Genomic DNA, 15,956 nt, shown 5'->3' on the forward strand with positions numbered 1-15,956 from the left:
CAACAAACAGTTCGATTTATTCACTTTAATAATGAGAAAGCGAAACGACGAACGTACACTTTTCACGGGTTTCTCAGCGCTGTTACTTAAGTCAAACGGCATCTCCATAGAAATTGGGTGACTTAAGTAACATCGAAAACTATTTTGATCGGAAGGTGATTACGTCAAAAAGCAATTTGACTGGTAAATAAATTTAAAAATGGGATTTGATCCTATATTCGGACAGTATATAGTGTAACAGCAGGAGAATCGATTGACACTGATAGCTCGACTTTGTTTACCTTTGTTACATTCGACGTAATGAAAATTTGCTCTTGAAATAATAAGAATTGAGGGGGTTAGAAGGAAAGGGGTGTAAGTGACTTTGATCGATTCTCTTCATCAGCTTTCGTTAATAATTTAGCTGCAAACACATTCCTTGATTCGTGTGCCATTCTGGATACTAGATGAGAACCTCCTTTATCAAACTATGTGGCAGAAATAGCGCAAAATCTGTTTATAAAACTGTGGCTATCAATAGAGAAAGTCGACGAAGATAATCGATCAAAGTCACTCACACCCCTTTCCTTCTAATCCCCTCAATTTATGTTGTACTGAATCTAATCGTTCTTTATGCATAATCGAAAAAGGCGAACAAACTATGCTGCAATATTTCAATATTTGCTTTGTTGATAATTGTATTGCAATCTTTTTTTTCTTTGGTTTGTTTTCCGTCGATCTTGTTTTCCGTGCTGAGCACCATTGCTACCAACGTGCCAGGAAGGCAGCTCCCACACCTGGACCCTACCTATCGACCCATCAACTCATGAACCGGGGACCAACGGCTTTACTTCCCATCCGAAGGAAGGCGTGATCAGAGATGTTATGCCTCAGAACATCCCGGCTGCGCCGACTGGGATTGAACCCAGGCCTGCTGGGGTGAGAGGCAATCACGCTTACCACTACACCACCGGCTCCGCTAATTGTATTGCAATGATCAGTAAATGTTAGTTTGGAACCGCCTGTTTTCTAATACGATTTGTAATGTTTGGCGTGTTTAATTTTCTATTGATAGTTATTGACTATGCATAATTGCTTGTTATGGACAATCAATCACATTTTTTTTTCTAAAATTCCGCTATTTTGGATCTTGTCATTTTTATACATTTTTCAATATACAGTAATTATTTTATTAATTTCTAGAAAACTCCCCAAAAGTGTTAAAAACACTGTCTGAATGGCTATCACTATCTGAATAGTAAAGGGCGAACACGAAATTATTGTGACACATTCAACAGGGCATAACTTTTTTACCATTGGGTAAAAATCAACCAAATTTTGCACACTTTCTCATTGATGTGTATTGTGTACATGCTGTCAAACTCGAAGTCGTGTTTTTCGATTCAACGAAAATGGAGGTGAACCAACGCGAGTTGAGAGAACAAATTCTTTCCAAAAACCTGGAATTTCCTGATCTGTCGCACTGGCAGTTGGGAAAAATGTTGAACATTCACCATTCAACCGTCTCCAGAGTGTTGAAGCAGTTCCAGGAGCGGTTGACGTTGGACCACGGCAAAGGAACTGGAAGAAAACCGAGACCGGAGAACAAAAAGACGGAGGGAAAGGTGAAGCGGATGATTAAAGCAAATCCCAACGTCTCAAGCCGTGATTTGGCTTAAAAGATCGGCATGTCGCAGAGCTACGTCCAGAATGCAAAGAAGAGAGCTGGACTACATACATACAAGGTACAGAACATTCCAAACCGCGATGAGCGGCAACAATCGACGGCTAAAACTCGGGCACGGAAGCTCTACGAGAAGATGCTGACAAAATATGGCTGCTGTGTGATGGACGACGAAACGTATATAAAAGCCGATTTTAAGCAAATTCCGGGGTTGGAGTTTTTCACCGGCAAGAGCAAGTTCGATGTGGACGACAAATTTAAGAAGAAGAAAATGTCGAAGTTCACCTCCAAATATCTCATTTGGCAGGCCATCTGCTCTTGCGGACTGAGGAGTGAGCCTTTCGTGACAAAGGGCACAGTAAATGGCGAGATCTACAAATCTGAGTGCCTCGAGAAGCGCCTTTTGCCGTTCTTGCAGCAGCACGACGAAGCTCCGCTATTTTGGCCAGATTTAGCATCATGCCACTATTCTTAAAGTGTCCTGGAGTGGTATGAGGCCAATTCTGTCCATTTTGTTCCAAAGGACATGAATCCGCCAAACTGTCCGGAGCTGCGCCCAGTGGAGCAGTACTGAGCAATAATGAAGCGGGAACTTCGGAAGAGCAAGAAGACAGTCAAAGACGAGAAGGACATGTTAAGAAAATGGAAAAAAAAAACTGAGAAACTGGTACCGGATGACACTGTAAAGACTTTGATGGAGGACATCAAGCGAAAATGCGTTCAATTTTACACTCAAGGCTCCATCGATTAACTTTTCTTTTGATTTTTGAAGTAAATATATGTATAAAACTACCCTAAAATTTTGGTTTGATTCTAAACATTATAAGAAAATTGGCATGACATTTTCGGTGTCGCAATAATTTCGTGTTCGCCCTTTATAGCCCAATTTCGATATTTATTTTATAAATAAAGCTCAAGGAAAATTCAAACTTTTGGAATGTTTAAAACTATGGACACTTGTAGCTATTGGTCAAATATTTCAACTTTATGTTAGTACACTTTTATATTTCACAGGAAGCAGTTCAAAATGGCTCCAGTAAAGTTTCCTCCGTATGGTTTTCAAATTTTCCCGGAATAACTGGCCGGGCATCGGGAATCATAAAAGGGATTTCCCAGGATCCTATGAAATATGCAAAAATGCTTAAAAAATTCAAAGTTGTTTTTTGGTGGGATGCGCGTTTGGGTTTTGTTGCAAATATGTGCGGATAGAGATTCACGTTCTCTTACATTCGTTTAATGTTGCCAAATGAAATACATTAGTTTAAAATTTTCGAAAACACAACACAGTAAATAACACCTTATCAGGGTTGCAACTTCCCAGAATACCATAGAAAATCTGGAATTGTCAGGAGATATTTCAAAGACCTGGAAAATCCTAGAATTATCAGGAAATTTTGCCACTAAGCAGGGAATTTTCGTAAAGTAAGTTTATTAGAGTTGTTGAATAAGCTTCTATGTTCGCATCCCACATAATTCATCATCAGAGGATGTTAGTGGAGACCACATGAACCGAGGATGCGATATGCCGAGCTGCGGTCCAATGCAAGTAAATGAAGAAAGAAAAATGTGGAGTGTATTAGTGAGTGGAATTAATCATGTCAGAAAAAAAGGTTGCTGACAGGGGGACTCGAACCACGAACGTGGCGATTATTAGACCTGTGCTTTCTCCACTGCTCTCTCCATGCTTCGGGATATAAATAATATATAAATTTGCCTTAAAGCTAACAAGAAGCGCTCATTCCCTCACATACTCGACTTCGTTTGCTTTTCTGCTGGAGATAATAGAGGCAAGTGTGGGCGTCGTTCTACCATGTTATGCATAAAAATCAAGGCAAATTCTTTCTTGTGTAGATGAAAGCATAGACAGAGCATGGAATAAAAAAAGATTAAAAATCATTGCATCGTCTGTAAGGTCAACTTCTAACATTCGCTGCGATGTTCATGAACTAACGGAACTAACATTCACAATAATAAATTTTTGGTTTTCGTGCAGATTTGTTATCAGTGCAAAAGATTTCGTCAAAATTTTAAGTCCAACAATCATGGAAATTTGTTGATCCGAGATCATATTTTGACGTAGAATACGTCTTACGGGAAGGTACAGGGGTAAATCTAAAATCTAAAATTGCAATCGTCACGAAAAGGTGTTAGGTTTTGAACGCTTATAACTTTGTCATTGATTGATTAAAATAAAATACAAATCTACCAACCGATAGGAAATAACTATATGGATCTGCTGAAATTAAAACGTTTCCAATTGTCCATACAAAAACTTGTGAAAAATGTACAAATAGTGTTAATAACCCGAAATATATGGTTTAGATGTGAACGAATTTTGAATGTTTTATTTTATTTTTGGTTCATTTTTTATTCCACCCACCACCCCCTCCCTCGGCTGGTGCGAGGATCGAGTGACAAAAGAAAACTTTTGATTTGTTCCGGCCTTATTATATGAAATTTATTTAGATAAGTGGATTTAATGTCGGTCTACTATTCTCAAATTAAATCTATAAATTGATGCATTTTTGGCCTACCGAAAATGACTCTCGATCCACAAATTTCGCTTCTTTTTCAATCCTTATTATTCATACGTAACCACATTGCTGATGTCACTTACACTTCTCACTTAAAATTTTTTGAGGATGACAGTGTTTTCTTTCTGCATAATCGCCAAAAGTGCAGGAACTCAGTGATGAGTAAATTTACTACATGCTTTCCTGTGGCAAACCTAAAAATACTGCCGGAAAATGAGGAAAATTCACGAAAATTTTACTCAGTCTAGGAGAAGTACCAATAGACTGTGTGATCTTTACTATTCTCATATTCAAGAATTTTTCCCGAAAAACCTGGAAAAACATGAGGCAAATTTTCTCTTCGGTGAGATCCTGCACTTTATGTGATTTAAGAGTAAACTAATCTCAAAATTTGGGTCGTTCTCATTCGCCGTGTAAATCATCTCTGGACCACTCTTAAATATAACTGACAGTTACTGACTAATCAAGAGATAGTTTTTCGAAGGATTTTTTTTAACATTATTTTTTTGTTATTTTTGTCCGTAGGCTAGTTCATCTCGTCATTCGAAGGCTCTTATCATAATAGGGTAACTGATGATGGTTGGACCTATTTAGGCCGGTTTCACACGACGTCAACATTCATGTCGTATTTTTTTATGAATTCAACATATTAATGCATAAAAAATGCGTGATTAGGGGAAAGATCTACCTTTCTTGTTTCTAATAATAACATTAAAAGTTAAATATTATGAACAAATGATTTTATAAAACGTTTTTATTCAGCAAAGAATTATGATGTTGGTTGGACCTATACTGATCTTGGTTGGACCTAAAAAATGATGATGGTTGGACCAATTTTTGCAAATGCTAGTTTAGCCCATATTTGTTCAAAAACTTTGTTTAGAGCTTATTGGTATCATGAAAAAACCCTTTTATACAGTTTTTATGAATTTGCTATTTAAAAAAATCAAGAAATTTGAGTTTAACTTCGTTTTTAAAAAAGTTCACTTTCCACGCATTAGCTATTCATCATGGCTCATTTTCTCGGAAATAATTGACCAGATTTGGAAAATTTTTAACGTCAAACTATAGGTATTGTGGTCTCATTGAAAGCTATCGAATATTTTTGAAATCGGTCAACTGGTTCCGGAGATATGGCCGGAACAAGTTCCAGGGTATACGGAACATGGACCTAATTTTGACATGGCAGGAATGAAACCTAACATGCGACACTTCACATTACTTCCAAATTCGATAACAAGATCAATAACAAAATTGAGTGCCTTGGACCACATTGGCCACTTCCGGGCATGTTCTGGGTGCCCCGGGGAATTTAGGGGCTTAAAATGACCGAATATCAGAACATAATTCCGGTTTTATAGTTCTTTTTCTCCTAGGAGTTTTTTTTTTCGGAAATAAGTTTCAGTTAACAATTTTTAGTTTGTTAACATTTTATTTCAAGTTAATTCACACACAGAAGGTGTATGAGAAGTGCTTAATGTAAATTCATATTAACAGATTCTTTCGGCGCTTTCGTGGTAGTTCGGAAATCGGTGTTTACCCTTTCAGCCAACCTGACGATGGAATTCCTCCTTTAAATTTACGCCCAACTAGTGACGCAAGGTCTTTAGCAGCTTCCAAGATCTTTTTGGTCGTCTTGGGACTACCAGAAGCAGTGCACATACAAACCCAATCCCCTAACTGGTTCTCCAAATCAACACTCAACACTATTTCCCTTTCATATTTCTTGCCGTGGCTTCCCTTAATTTTTGCGTGAAGTGTCGTTTTCGGAATATTTTACCTTTTCTGTGCCTGGTACGCGGTAAGGGATTTATTTCTTGCTAAAAGAACAGCCTAGCCTCTTGAAGATTTTCGACCGTATAACTCTTTTCTTTAGCCATTTTTTCAATCGAAGAAACTGATCACTCGGCCAAAACGAAATCGAATTTTAAATCAGCTGTGCATGAAGGATGTAGACAAACCGAAGCGCACCTAGCGGCCGTCTTAGGAAACACATAGGTCCAACCATCATCATGCGTAGGTCCAACCATGATCATATTTATCTATTCGAATTTCGTCAATTATTCAAACATTTTAGTGAAACCAATGGATAAATGGCATACTATCGTGTTGTTTAAACCTTAAAGTAGTATTATTTTTTTTTTGTATGTTTGAAAGTAACGCATAATGACGAGCTAATGCGTGGAAAGTGAACTGTTTTGATAACACATTGAAACTCAATTGTTTTGAAGTTTTTTCAACAAAACACCTATGCAAATTAAAGAAAATGAGTTTTTTTATGATAGTAAAGTGATCTTTGAAAAAAAAAAAAATTGCGAAGATTGACTAAACTAGCGATTGAAAAAATAGGTCCAACCATCATCAGTTTTTGGATAGGTCCAACCTGAATCAATTACCCTAGTAATGAACGGCCGATGAGGTCAACTCAAAATTGAATGGATTTTCACGCAAAATCGCAAAAACGTCACTAAAGGCTGAGTAAATTTTTTCCTTGTTGTTTTCCGTAAAAATCTGCGAATAGGGCTACGGGATGTAAACTAGACCTAGCCCGTAAACTCGGGCTATCGAGCAAATAAATCCTTTTTCAGCAATAAATCACAATTTCAATGACACAAAACGTTCACTAGGGCTGTTCATTAACTACGTAAACAGTTTTTTGGGATTCTTGCACTCCCCCTCCCCCTGCGAAGACAAATGTTCATACTCAATTTTTAAAATTTGTATGGGCCGTTGATAGTTGCCACTCCCCCCCCCCCATAAACTGTATACGTAGTTAATGAATGTGATCCACAAACGACCCACTTAGTAGTGAGACAAATTGAATACATTTCCTGCTCTATTTGCATGTAATACTGACTCAATTTGTTTTTCGTTCAGTTTTTACCTGTGCTTTGCGTCACCATCTCCTCTTGCGCTCGGTGGAGGAACAACAAAATGTTTTTGACTTTTAGAACGCTCAATTGACTAAGTGAAATTACTAATAAAATAATGTGTTGTGTATAACAGTGATCCAGAGTGAGCCGAAAAAAAAACATCCAGCAATCTCATTTCAGGGACTGTTTTTTAAGCGGCACGGGTGGTGTACTGGTAAGCATGATTGCCACTCATCCCAAAGGGCCTGGGTTCACCACTCACCCCAAACTTTATTTGATTGGTGAAATTTTTTGCTTAAGGTATATACTCAGATAAAAAAATGTCTTGTTAAAATTGATGAACATCAATGGAAACGTTGTAACTTTGTCGAAGACGACAATTTTCTATCTCTAAACTGGACGAAGTTATAGGGTGAAAATGGAGTACAAACGGTAGTACCCCCTTAAAAACCGTTTTTTACCACTATTTTTTTGTTTGAATTTAACAATTTTTTCAATGTTGTACAAAGTTGTAAGTGCTCTAAAAATGCACATTTTTTCTATAGGAGCTAGAACGCTATCTCTTCGTTTAAAGGATTTACATCCGTATTTATATTGTTTTAATACTATTTATACACTGAAAATGTATTTCCGTTATTTCTTTGAAAACCGTTTTGTAAAAATGAATATCGTACATAAAACACATATTTTATAAATGGTACGAAACATTCGTTTTTCCTGTCATCCGGTGCAATGATGATATTACGCCTTATTCGTATAATATATAAATTCAACTTCGTCCAATCAAACCATCAACTGCGCTTCTTGTCTCCTAAAGTACTGATTGTGTGATGGAGATGGGATACATTTTTTTCTTGAAATATTGTCGGTTTGACCAATACATGCAAGCTACCACAATAAATCAAATTACTGGTGGCGGTGGTTTTATGTCAGAGAAAAAAAAATACATGCAAGCATCAGAAAAAGCAAACGATATCGAATTACCGTTCCATGAGTGCTTCTTAATTGCCTTTAGCTTTACCATTTCTCGTAGGACAGATAGAGGGATGGATAAAGCACAGATCTGACGATCGCAAGGTTCATGATTCTAGTTCGATCTGAAGTCTATTTCTATTTTTTTGTCATGTTTATTCCTTCCAATGATGAAGTTATTTCTACCCATCCTCACTAACAAACTCCACATTTTTCGGTTTCCACAACCAACACTTGTGGCCCGCTGGTTGGGTGTAGCGATAGCGAGTGTGACAGCTTCATACAAATGTACAAATCAATTTTGTTGCAGAAAACAACGAATAAATTCGTAGAACAAACGAGCGATTTCGTTGTACAAACGAATTTTTATTTTCAGTGGATGCACTTCAATCGTGTCAAAAATATAGTGTAATATAACTTGCCAAAAAGGACAAAATTATCATTAATACAGTGCATGAACTGACATTACGCTGCTTTTATTGCATTTGTTTATTTTTGTGGCTATAAAAATTACATGAGATTTTCGACGTGATTGAAGTGCATCTCTTTAATGTAATACTAAAATTTAATTTTTTGCTGTGTACTGTTTCATATACAATTCATAGCGGCATCCAAGGGGAAGCCTTATGAATTTTTAAATAAAGTACCTCAATGTTTTGTTGCGTTTTTTTTTTCTGTTTGTATGACCCTATGAGGAAAATTGACGAACATTTTACTCAGTCTAGGAGTATACTAATAGACTGATCGAAACCTCTCTTGATGTTCATCATATTTACCGGCGCAGGTGGGGTAGTGGTAAGCGTGACTGCTATCTAATAACACCCCGATGGGTCTGGGTTCAATCCCAGCCGAGGTCGGTGGGATTTTCTTAGGCATAAAAATCTCTGGTCACGTCTTCCTTCGGAAGGGAAGTAAAGCCGTTGGTCCCGGCCCATGTGTGTTGAATGGGTGCGATATCGTACGCAGGTGTGGAAGCTGCCTTCCTGCACATTCGATTGCCGTCAATGGATGGCAATCGATGTTCGTCGGTGATTGGCACTAGATTGCGGAACAGAGACCGACGTTAAATAATGGAAAGAAGAAGTTCATCATATTCAAAAAGTTTTTCCTGGAAAACCGAGAAATTTTTTACTCAGTCTATGAGTGACCTACTGACGCACTGACAAAAAGTTTGGTTTGGCACTGGGTTGGAACTGGTGCCAAGCCGTATAGTAATTAAATCGTAATTAGTGTGCAATAATTTACAAGATACCCGTTTACATGAAATCAAGTAACCAGAAGTCATACCCTAAACCACACTGTTGAGTAGCTTCCCATCTCACCCACAACTGCTGTTTCCAAAAAGCCAAATCATTGCAAAGATTAATGACGTCCGAACCGCAGGTGCTATGCATCGTCGTAATTTTGTTCCTAGCTAATGTGTCGCATCACTCACCTTGGAAAATACAGTCGAACAACTTCCCCTTCATTTCCCTGAATGTGATAGCTGCAGGACGTGTTGGGTGGATACCAATGTGCCACACTGAGGAAAATTCCTTCAGAAGCACTCGTTGCCTTCAGTGCGTCGGAGCTGAGCAGCCAATCGCAGGCGCCGTGCTTGGTACCGACGGTTTCCACATGACCCGGCCAGTTTCCTACGTTGAAATGGAATCCCGTGTTGAGCAGGGGGCCCGCCGGCGATGACACGAACTCAACGTACATATGTTGTGACGTTCCTGGAAGTAAGTGATATTATTCAATCCTCAATCAACAAATATTGGCCGGGCAAATACCTATGATGCTGAAAGGAAATTTCCCCATTCCGCAAAACTTCCCAATCGGCGATGCTTTTTCGTCTTTCCCGTCGTAAACCGCTAGCCAGTCGTACGGGCAGTGCTCGGATCCTGATCCAATCTCCTTCATCGGACATGTCATGATGTTTTCGCACCTGCAAATTGCATACATAGCCATACAAACGGTTAAAGTTAATTACGATGAATTTCAAAGCATTGCTTGAGGATGTTTTCTCACCTCTGACCATCGACGGCAAATTGCTCGTTCTGGATGTAGAGCTTGATGAAGGGCAATCTGGTGTGCAGTCGGTATCGACACTTTAGCGCCCTCGGATAAATTCCCGGGTAAGCGGGTGATTGTACGTAGCACGTTTGTAGTCGGCAATCGCGAAATTCCCGCTCGCAGTAAGAGCTGTTTGTCGTCGTACAGCAAAATGAAACAAAAATATGCATAAATTTCATCAACTTTAAAAGGTTATTTATATTCATTGAATAAATCAATTTTGGTAAAAGCTCGCTTCACAGGGAACTGATGCATATCCTTCGCCATGCATTTTGATTATGATATGCAGCAGTCAAGCCTTATCCGAGCAATGCAAATATGTATGGGAAACGGTTCGGGAGAAGTACGCATTAAACATGTGCACAGCACGGCACAAATATTCCGAAATACTTCCTTTCCCTGCCATCCTTACCCTTGCACCACTTCGCCTCGTCGATTCGGGTAGAGCTCCGGATGAGGACCATATCGATTGAACACTTCCATCTGTTGTTCCGCTCGGGAGTCAAAAGCAAAATAGGTCTGCAATCGGGGAAAACAAGAGATGCGTTTCAGTGATGAGGATCGCTTAACATAAGTGTTGTGCATATATTGAGAACGGTACACATTGCGAACATTGCACACAAGGCTCCATTAGCACCGTCGAATCTCAGTGGGTGGGAATGCAATTGGATGCTTTGTGTGAAATGCAAAAATCAAACGTGGAATTTCATCAATGAGCTTTTGTACGTCCGATGCAGCATAATGAGCAGTCAATTTCGGTCGGTTGGACCTGCAAGGGATAATTTTGGATGAATTTCCATATGATGGGATAGCGATGATGATGGTGGGTGCGATAGGAATACTGCATCGGACCTTATACACTTGATTGTTAATGAAATTTGGCAGGAGGACTATTTCATCTGAGAACGAGGCTTAAATCACGAATGTTCATTTTTTTTTTCCGAAAAGATCAGATACATATTCGGAAAGTTTCCATAATAATGATCTATATTAAAAAAAAAAATACACTGTAGATGAGACTCACATGGGTCAAGTTTATTTCGACGTTGGACTACGCCTTTGTTAAAGGTATGGGGTACCATTTCATCATAGCAGTATCATGAAATCATGTCAGGTCTTAAATCAGGCCTGCCCAACGGACATTCAGTCCGCGGTCTTGTTTTTTGCGGCCCGCAACGAGTTTAGAAAAAGTCTTATTATTCGGCCCGCGGGTTGTTCTACTCTCGTTCATCTTTGTCAGACGAGAACTTAAATCATGTTTGCGGACTTTGGTTACATTTTCTTAGATCAATATGCAACGAGTGTATGAGATCAAAAAACAATTTTAAGTTTATTATTTTAAAAAAATAACCAGCTTCCCGCTGTTATATTAAAAAGTAAAAGAATACATAAAAAGTTGAATTTTTAAACATTGCTGAACCCTAATAGCACGCTAGTATAATCCAGTTGCGGAAACATCTATATGATTTATTTAAGTCATAATCAAGTTGCTGCATCTTTTCGTGATGGTAGTGAGATACTTGGGCAGATCCTTTCTATGATTTCTTTATTTAGTTTAGCAGTTTTTAATGTGAGAGTGCAGTTTTGAACCCCTTCGGATACGGTTGTGTTTTATGTTTGCTCTATGTTTTGTGCGTGCGTTCGCTTTCATAGTTTTTGGCGTATTTGCCGGATAAGCGCTGGCACTCTGTCTCCCGGACGGTTTTAAGTGTTTGATTGGTGGTTTTCTCGCTTTCCGGGAAGTTTAAGAATCGAGAAAGAAAACGTGATTCATCATATTTGCAAGCATCAGAAGAGATGGACCAGAAATTTGTGGCATCGCGAGTGATAATTTTTAATTTCACTTTATTTACGCGCTATAAGGTGCGTGAAAGAGCTTGGGGTTCGCTTTGAGAATCGTTCGAAAATGCTTCGTTCGTTTTGCTCCACTGCGGGCTTTTATTTTTATTTATTTTTTTGAGCTCAGCCTGCTTTGTGTTGGCGTGGAGTTTTTCGGTGCTAGCACTTGATTAGTTTTGTGCCCTGGGCGCGAAAATTTGATCTGAAAAAGTTTGTGCTGGTTGCTTAGGTGACTCCTTCGCCCTGATCTATTGTTAGGTTTTTTGATTTGTGGATTGCTTTTGTGCACAGAGTGATTTGAATAAGAAAAGTGATAGGGGAAATGGAAGTAATGTCGGCATAATTGGCCTTAATTTGGACCCATACATAAATTCAGCAATCGACTAAATTTTCAATAGCGACCAAAAATATCCATTAGTACCGTCCCAATTACTCGTTCTTTTAGATAAAATTGATAAATAGCAGATTTTTAGCGATGGGCCCAATCTTAGATCCATAGGCCAACATTAGAGCCATTTCCCCTATCTTGTCATTGTGTGGTTGGAATCGGTGGAGAAGGAATTGTGTATAATGACTAGAGAAAAATATGCGTGGAGGCATCGGGAATGCGCTCCCGGATATATTGATTTGGTGAGTACGTTCCAGTTGAAGATTGTTCTTATACGTTTCTCGATTGCATTTTCGATTCGATTCGATTCGATTCGATTCGATTCTATTCGATTCGATTCGATTCGATTCGATTCGATGGTCGGTTTGGTGTGGTTGGTGTATCGCATGCTCGTGTTGGCGCCGCTAACAGGTAGCGGAAAATTCCCCCTATCTTTTGGTGATATTGGCATGCGTGGGCGGGATGCCGGTTACGCCGGATTGGGAACGGATGCATTGTTTGCAGGACCGGATGTGTTCCTTCGGGGGGAGTTATCAAGATTTATTTTCATCGTCTCCCATTTGCCAGAGGGATGACCTCGATCACAAGAGACATGTTCCTCGGTTTTTACGGTTAGGTTCCTACGAATAATGCAATATGTTTTTTTTTCATGTTGAAGCATGATTCATTAAGAAAATGAATGTCGTGGTCGAACATGCAAGCTTGGCACTCGAACCGATTAGTTTTGATGTGTTGTTAGGTGTGTCTTTAACACGATCATCGAGCCGTGGTTGAAGACTGACAGTAGTCATGGTGGGTCGGGTCTGATTGTCTGATTTGGTGGTTTTGATGCGGTAGTTTGACGCATAATTGGGCACCAATCTTACCGCACCGTAAATCGAGCATAGTTTCACCGGTGACCTTCATTCGTGTTGTACGATTTTGGTGGGTTGTTGACAAAAGTTTATTATTATTTCTGAACATTGTGACTACAGTGGACGTTCAGAATATTACGCGTATTCCGCTGATTATTTTGATTAATCAGTTTTAGAACTGTTTGGATCGGTTATAATTGTCGCTGTTTATAATGTGTTGTGATTCAAAAAGTTCAATGAAGGTTTTATGATGGTAGTTTTTGTACTAGGAAGAGTGCCATTATCCTGTTTATGTGTTTTTATGTGGTGTATATATTTTTTCCTATTACATATTACTTTTCGAAATTTTCCAATTTTGTTTAAGTTTGTGTTGGTGCTGCAATGGTGATTGTAATTGGTGAGCTTGTTCCAGTTAAAAACAATCCTTTTGTTTCCTGGCGCGATGACCTCGATCGCGCGTGATCTATTTTGCGGTTTGATACAGAACATAAGACAACCGATACTGTTGGTAAGGTATGCATCCGAGTGCAAGAACATAGTTGAGTCTTGTGGGGAATATACATTACGATTTATCGCAGGCCGCTATTGTAGAAAATTGTGCCTGTAAGATCTTGAGCGGAACGCTTCGGAATATTTAAAAAAAAGAGTGCCTGCTTGATCCAGTTTAGGATACATTATTGACTACTCTCGAGAACGTAATTTCATTTTAATATCTTGTTTAATAAGGGCCTTAACAATCGTTACGTCGGTCATAGCTTGTTATGATGTAAGAGGCACGATAGCCTGAGTAAAGAGCAAATCGAAACATTGAACGTCGCTTGAAAGTGGAACTCAATGAAGGCCTGAGTGCTTTTTCGTAGCTTTTAGTTTTCGGATTTGAAAGATTGTCGGTTGCAGTGGCTTGCTTACTGAACAGAAAACGAGGTCCCAGGTCCTTTCATATAAAAAAAATATGGTCAAATCGTTTGTTTATCGTGTATGTTGCGAAACTTGTCGTCGTCGGTGTCGGGTTTGAATGGTTACAACAACTCGAGTAAAGATATGATGTAATATGAGGAGCTCGATGGCTTTAGAGCGATCGTTTTTGCTTACTGAGCAGAACATTATGAGTCTAATCTCAGGCCCCTCCTCATTCAAGATTCGTCAATCACTTTATTTGTTAATATGACTACATAGTAATAACAGCAACTCGATGATTAAAAAGGAGCTGGTTTGGCTAGTGGCAAACTTTTTTGATTACTCAGCAGTTATATCAATTCAGCTGATCGTTCACCAAAACGAACCCTGCTGCAATCCAAACCCTCTTACCCAATATCCCAGTGATTCCTCGTGGAAGTGCAGAGGTGTTCTCGGCTTCCATCAAAGCGAGTGTCACGTCAACACATTCCTACCCATTCCTTTCTTGACCTGTGTTCGGGCGCGGCCGGAACTGGTATTGCCTAGTTTGAGATCACCTGTTTTTACATATTGATGATGATTGCCAGTCCCAAGCATCATCTATTGGTTCTCTGTGTAATTACAGCTGATCTGGAAATAACAGAGTAGCAACCGTGGGCGGTCAATCATGCTCATGCTTATGCTCATACTTTAGTTTAGTAATGCTTGTTATATGACACAAAAGCTTCTGATAGTGTAAAAATGATTGTAAAAAATATTTTCAAATGTTTGGATTCTGACAGCTCATGTAATGTAAATAAACACATTTTATGTTATGTATTTGGATTCACACAAAAAAAATTGTTTTAAGTGCGCAATTTTATTAATTTCGGCCAAAATCAGAAAATCTGATTGGAAAATTTTTCAAAATGTACCGTGTAAAAAAACGCGTAAAATCCGACTCAAACGTATAATGAAAATTTCTGGCTTGCAGGCTGATATGGATTCTAAGGTTTAGACCGAGGTTCAAAAACGTTGGGCAGGCCTGTCTCATATATTGTTGTAACTCGGCCATTTAATTGTTAACTCCTCGAGCACCACACCTTATTCACATTTTTCTTTTTTTTTTTGTAATATTTTAGGAGCTATTCATAAACTAGGTAGTCAGTTTAGGGGTGTTTAATTGGTTGGCTTAGGTTCATATACTTTTATTTTTGTCTACGCAGGAGGAGGATGCTTTATCCTGTTTTAATTTTAATGATATGTGTAATCGTGGTGGGATAAGGAATGTACCGACGCGAATAATGGAAGTCCGCCACGTTGAAACATTTTCGTAAGCACGGTTCGATTGAATACTTCGAACCTTTAGAAAAAAAATTAAAGAACTTGATCAAAGCTAAAAAAGCGCGGTTACTTGCTTCGGTTCGTCAAAGAGTTAACGCGGGAGACTCCGATAAAAACGCTCTGGAATGTCAATAGGAGAATGCGAAACGCGATGTCATCGGTCAACGAAGTGCCAGTTCAAAACAGCGTACGTGACCCTTCATCAGGTAGAAACGAAATGGACTTTCCTTTTTCCATGGTTGAATTCTCACTTTCCTTTCATGTAACAATACAGCTCCGGGAATGAAAAAAATCAAGTTCAACTTGCTCAAAAACCTACCAGACGTCGCGAAGAGGCGCTTGTTGAACTTGTTCAATCAGTTTCTGGATCACAACGTTGTTCCGGCTGATTGGAGGCAAGTGAGAGTTATTGCCATTCAAAACCCCGGTAAACCCGCGTCCGATCATAACTCGTACCGTTCCATCGCGATGCTTTCCAGCTTTCGGAAGTTGATGGATAAAATGATTCTTCTTCGTCTGGACAAGTGGGTCGAGTCGAATGGCTTCCCTAATAAACAA

General features: G+C 39.0%; 1 protein-coding gene across 1 annotated transcript in view; it reads right to left on the reverse strand.

The window, feature by feature from the left end:
* LOC135707897 (uncharacterized) overlaps positions 1–15,956 on the reverse strand; it is a 197,624-nt gene that overhangs the window by 5,823 nt on the left and 175,845 nt on the right. Inside the window, exons 4-7 of the mRNA XM_065229805.1 lie at positions 10,510–10,616; positions 10,053–10,226; positions 9,815–9,969; positions 9,478–9,757 (exon numbers count right to left, since the gene is read on the reverse strand). Coding sequence (XP_065085877.1) covers positions 9,478–9,757; positions 9,815–9,969; positions 10,053–10,226; positions 10,510–10,616 — 716 coding nt within the window. The remainder of the gene's footprint in view (positions 1–9,477; positions 9,758–9,814; positions 9,970–10,052; positions 10,227–10,509; positions 10,617–15,956) is intronic.

Source organism: Ochlerotatus camptorhynchus, unplaced genomic scaffold (assembly GCF_037179485.1).
Source record: "Ochlerotatus camptorhynchus isolate MF236.1 unplaced genomic scaffold, CSIRO-AGI_Acam_v1.1 ptg000025l, whole genome shotgun sequence".
NCBI lineage: Eukaryota > Metazoa > Arthropoda > Insecta > Diptera > Culicidae > Ochlerotatus > Ochlerotatus camptorhynchus.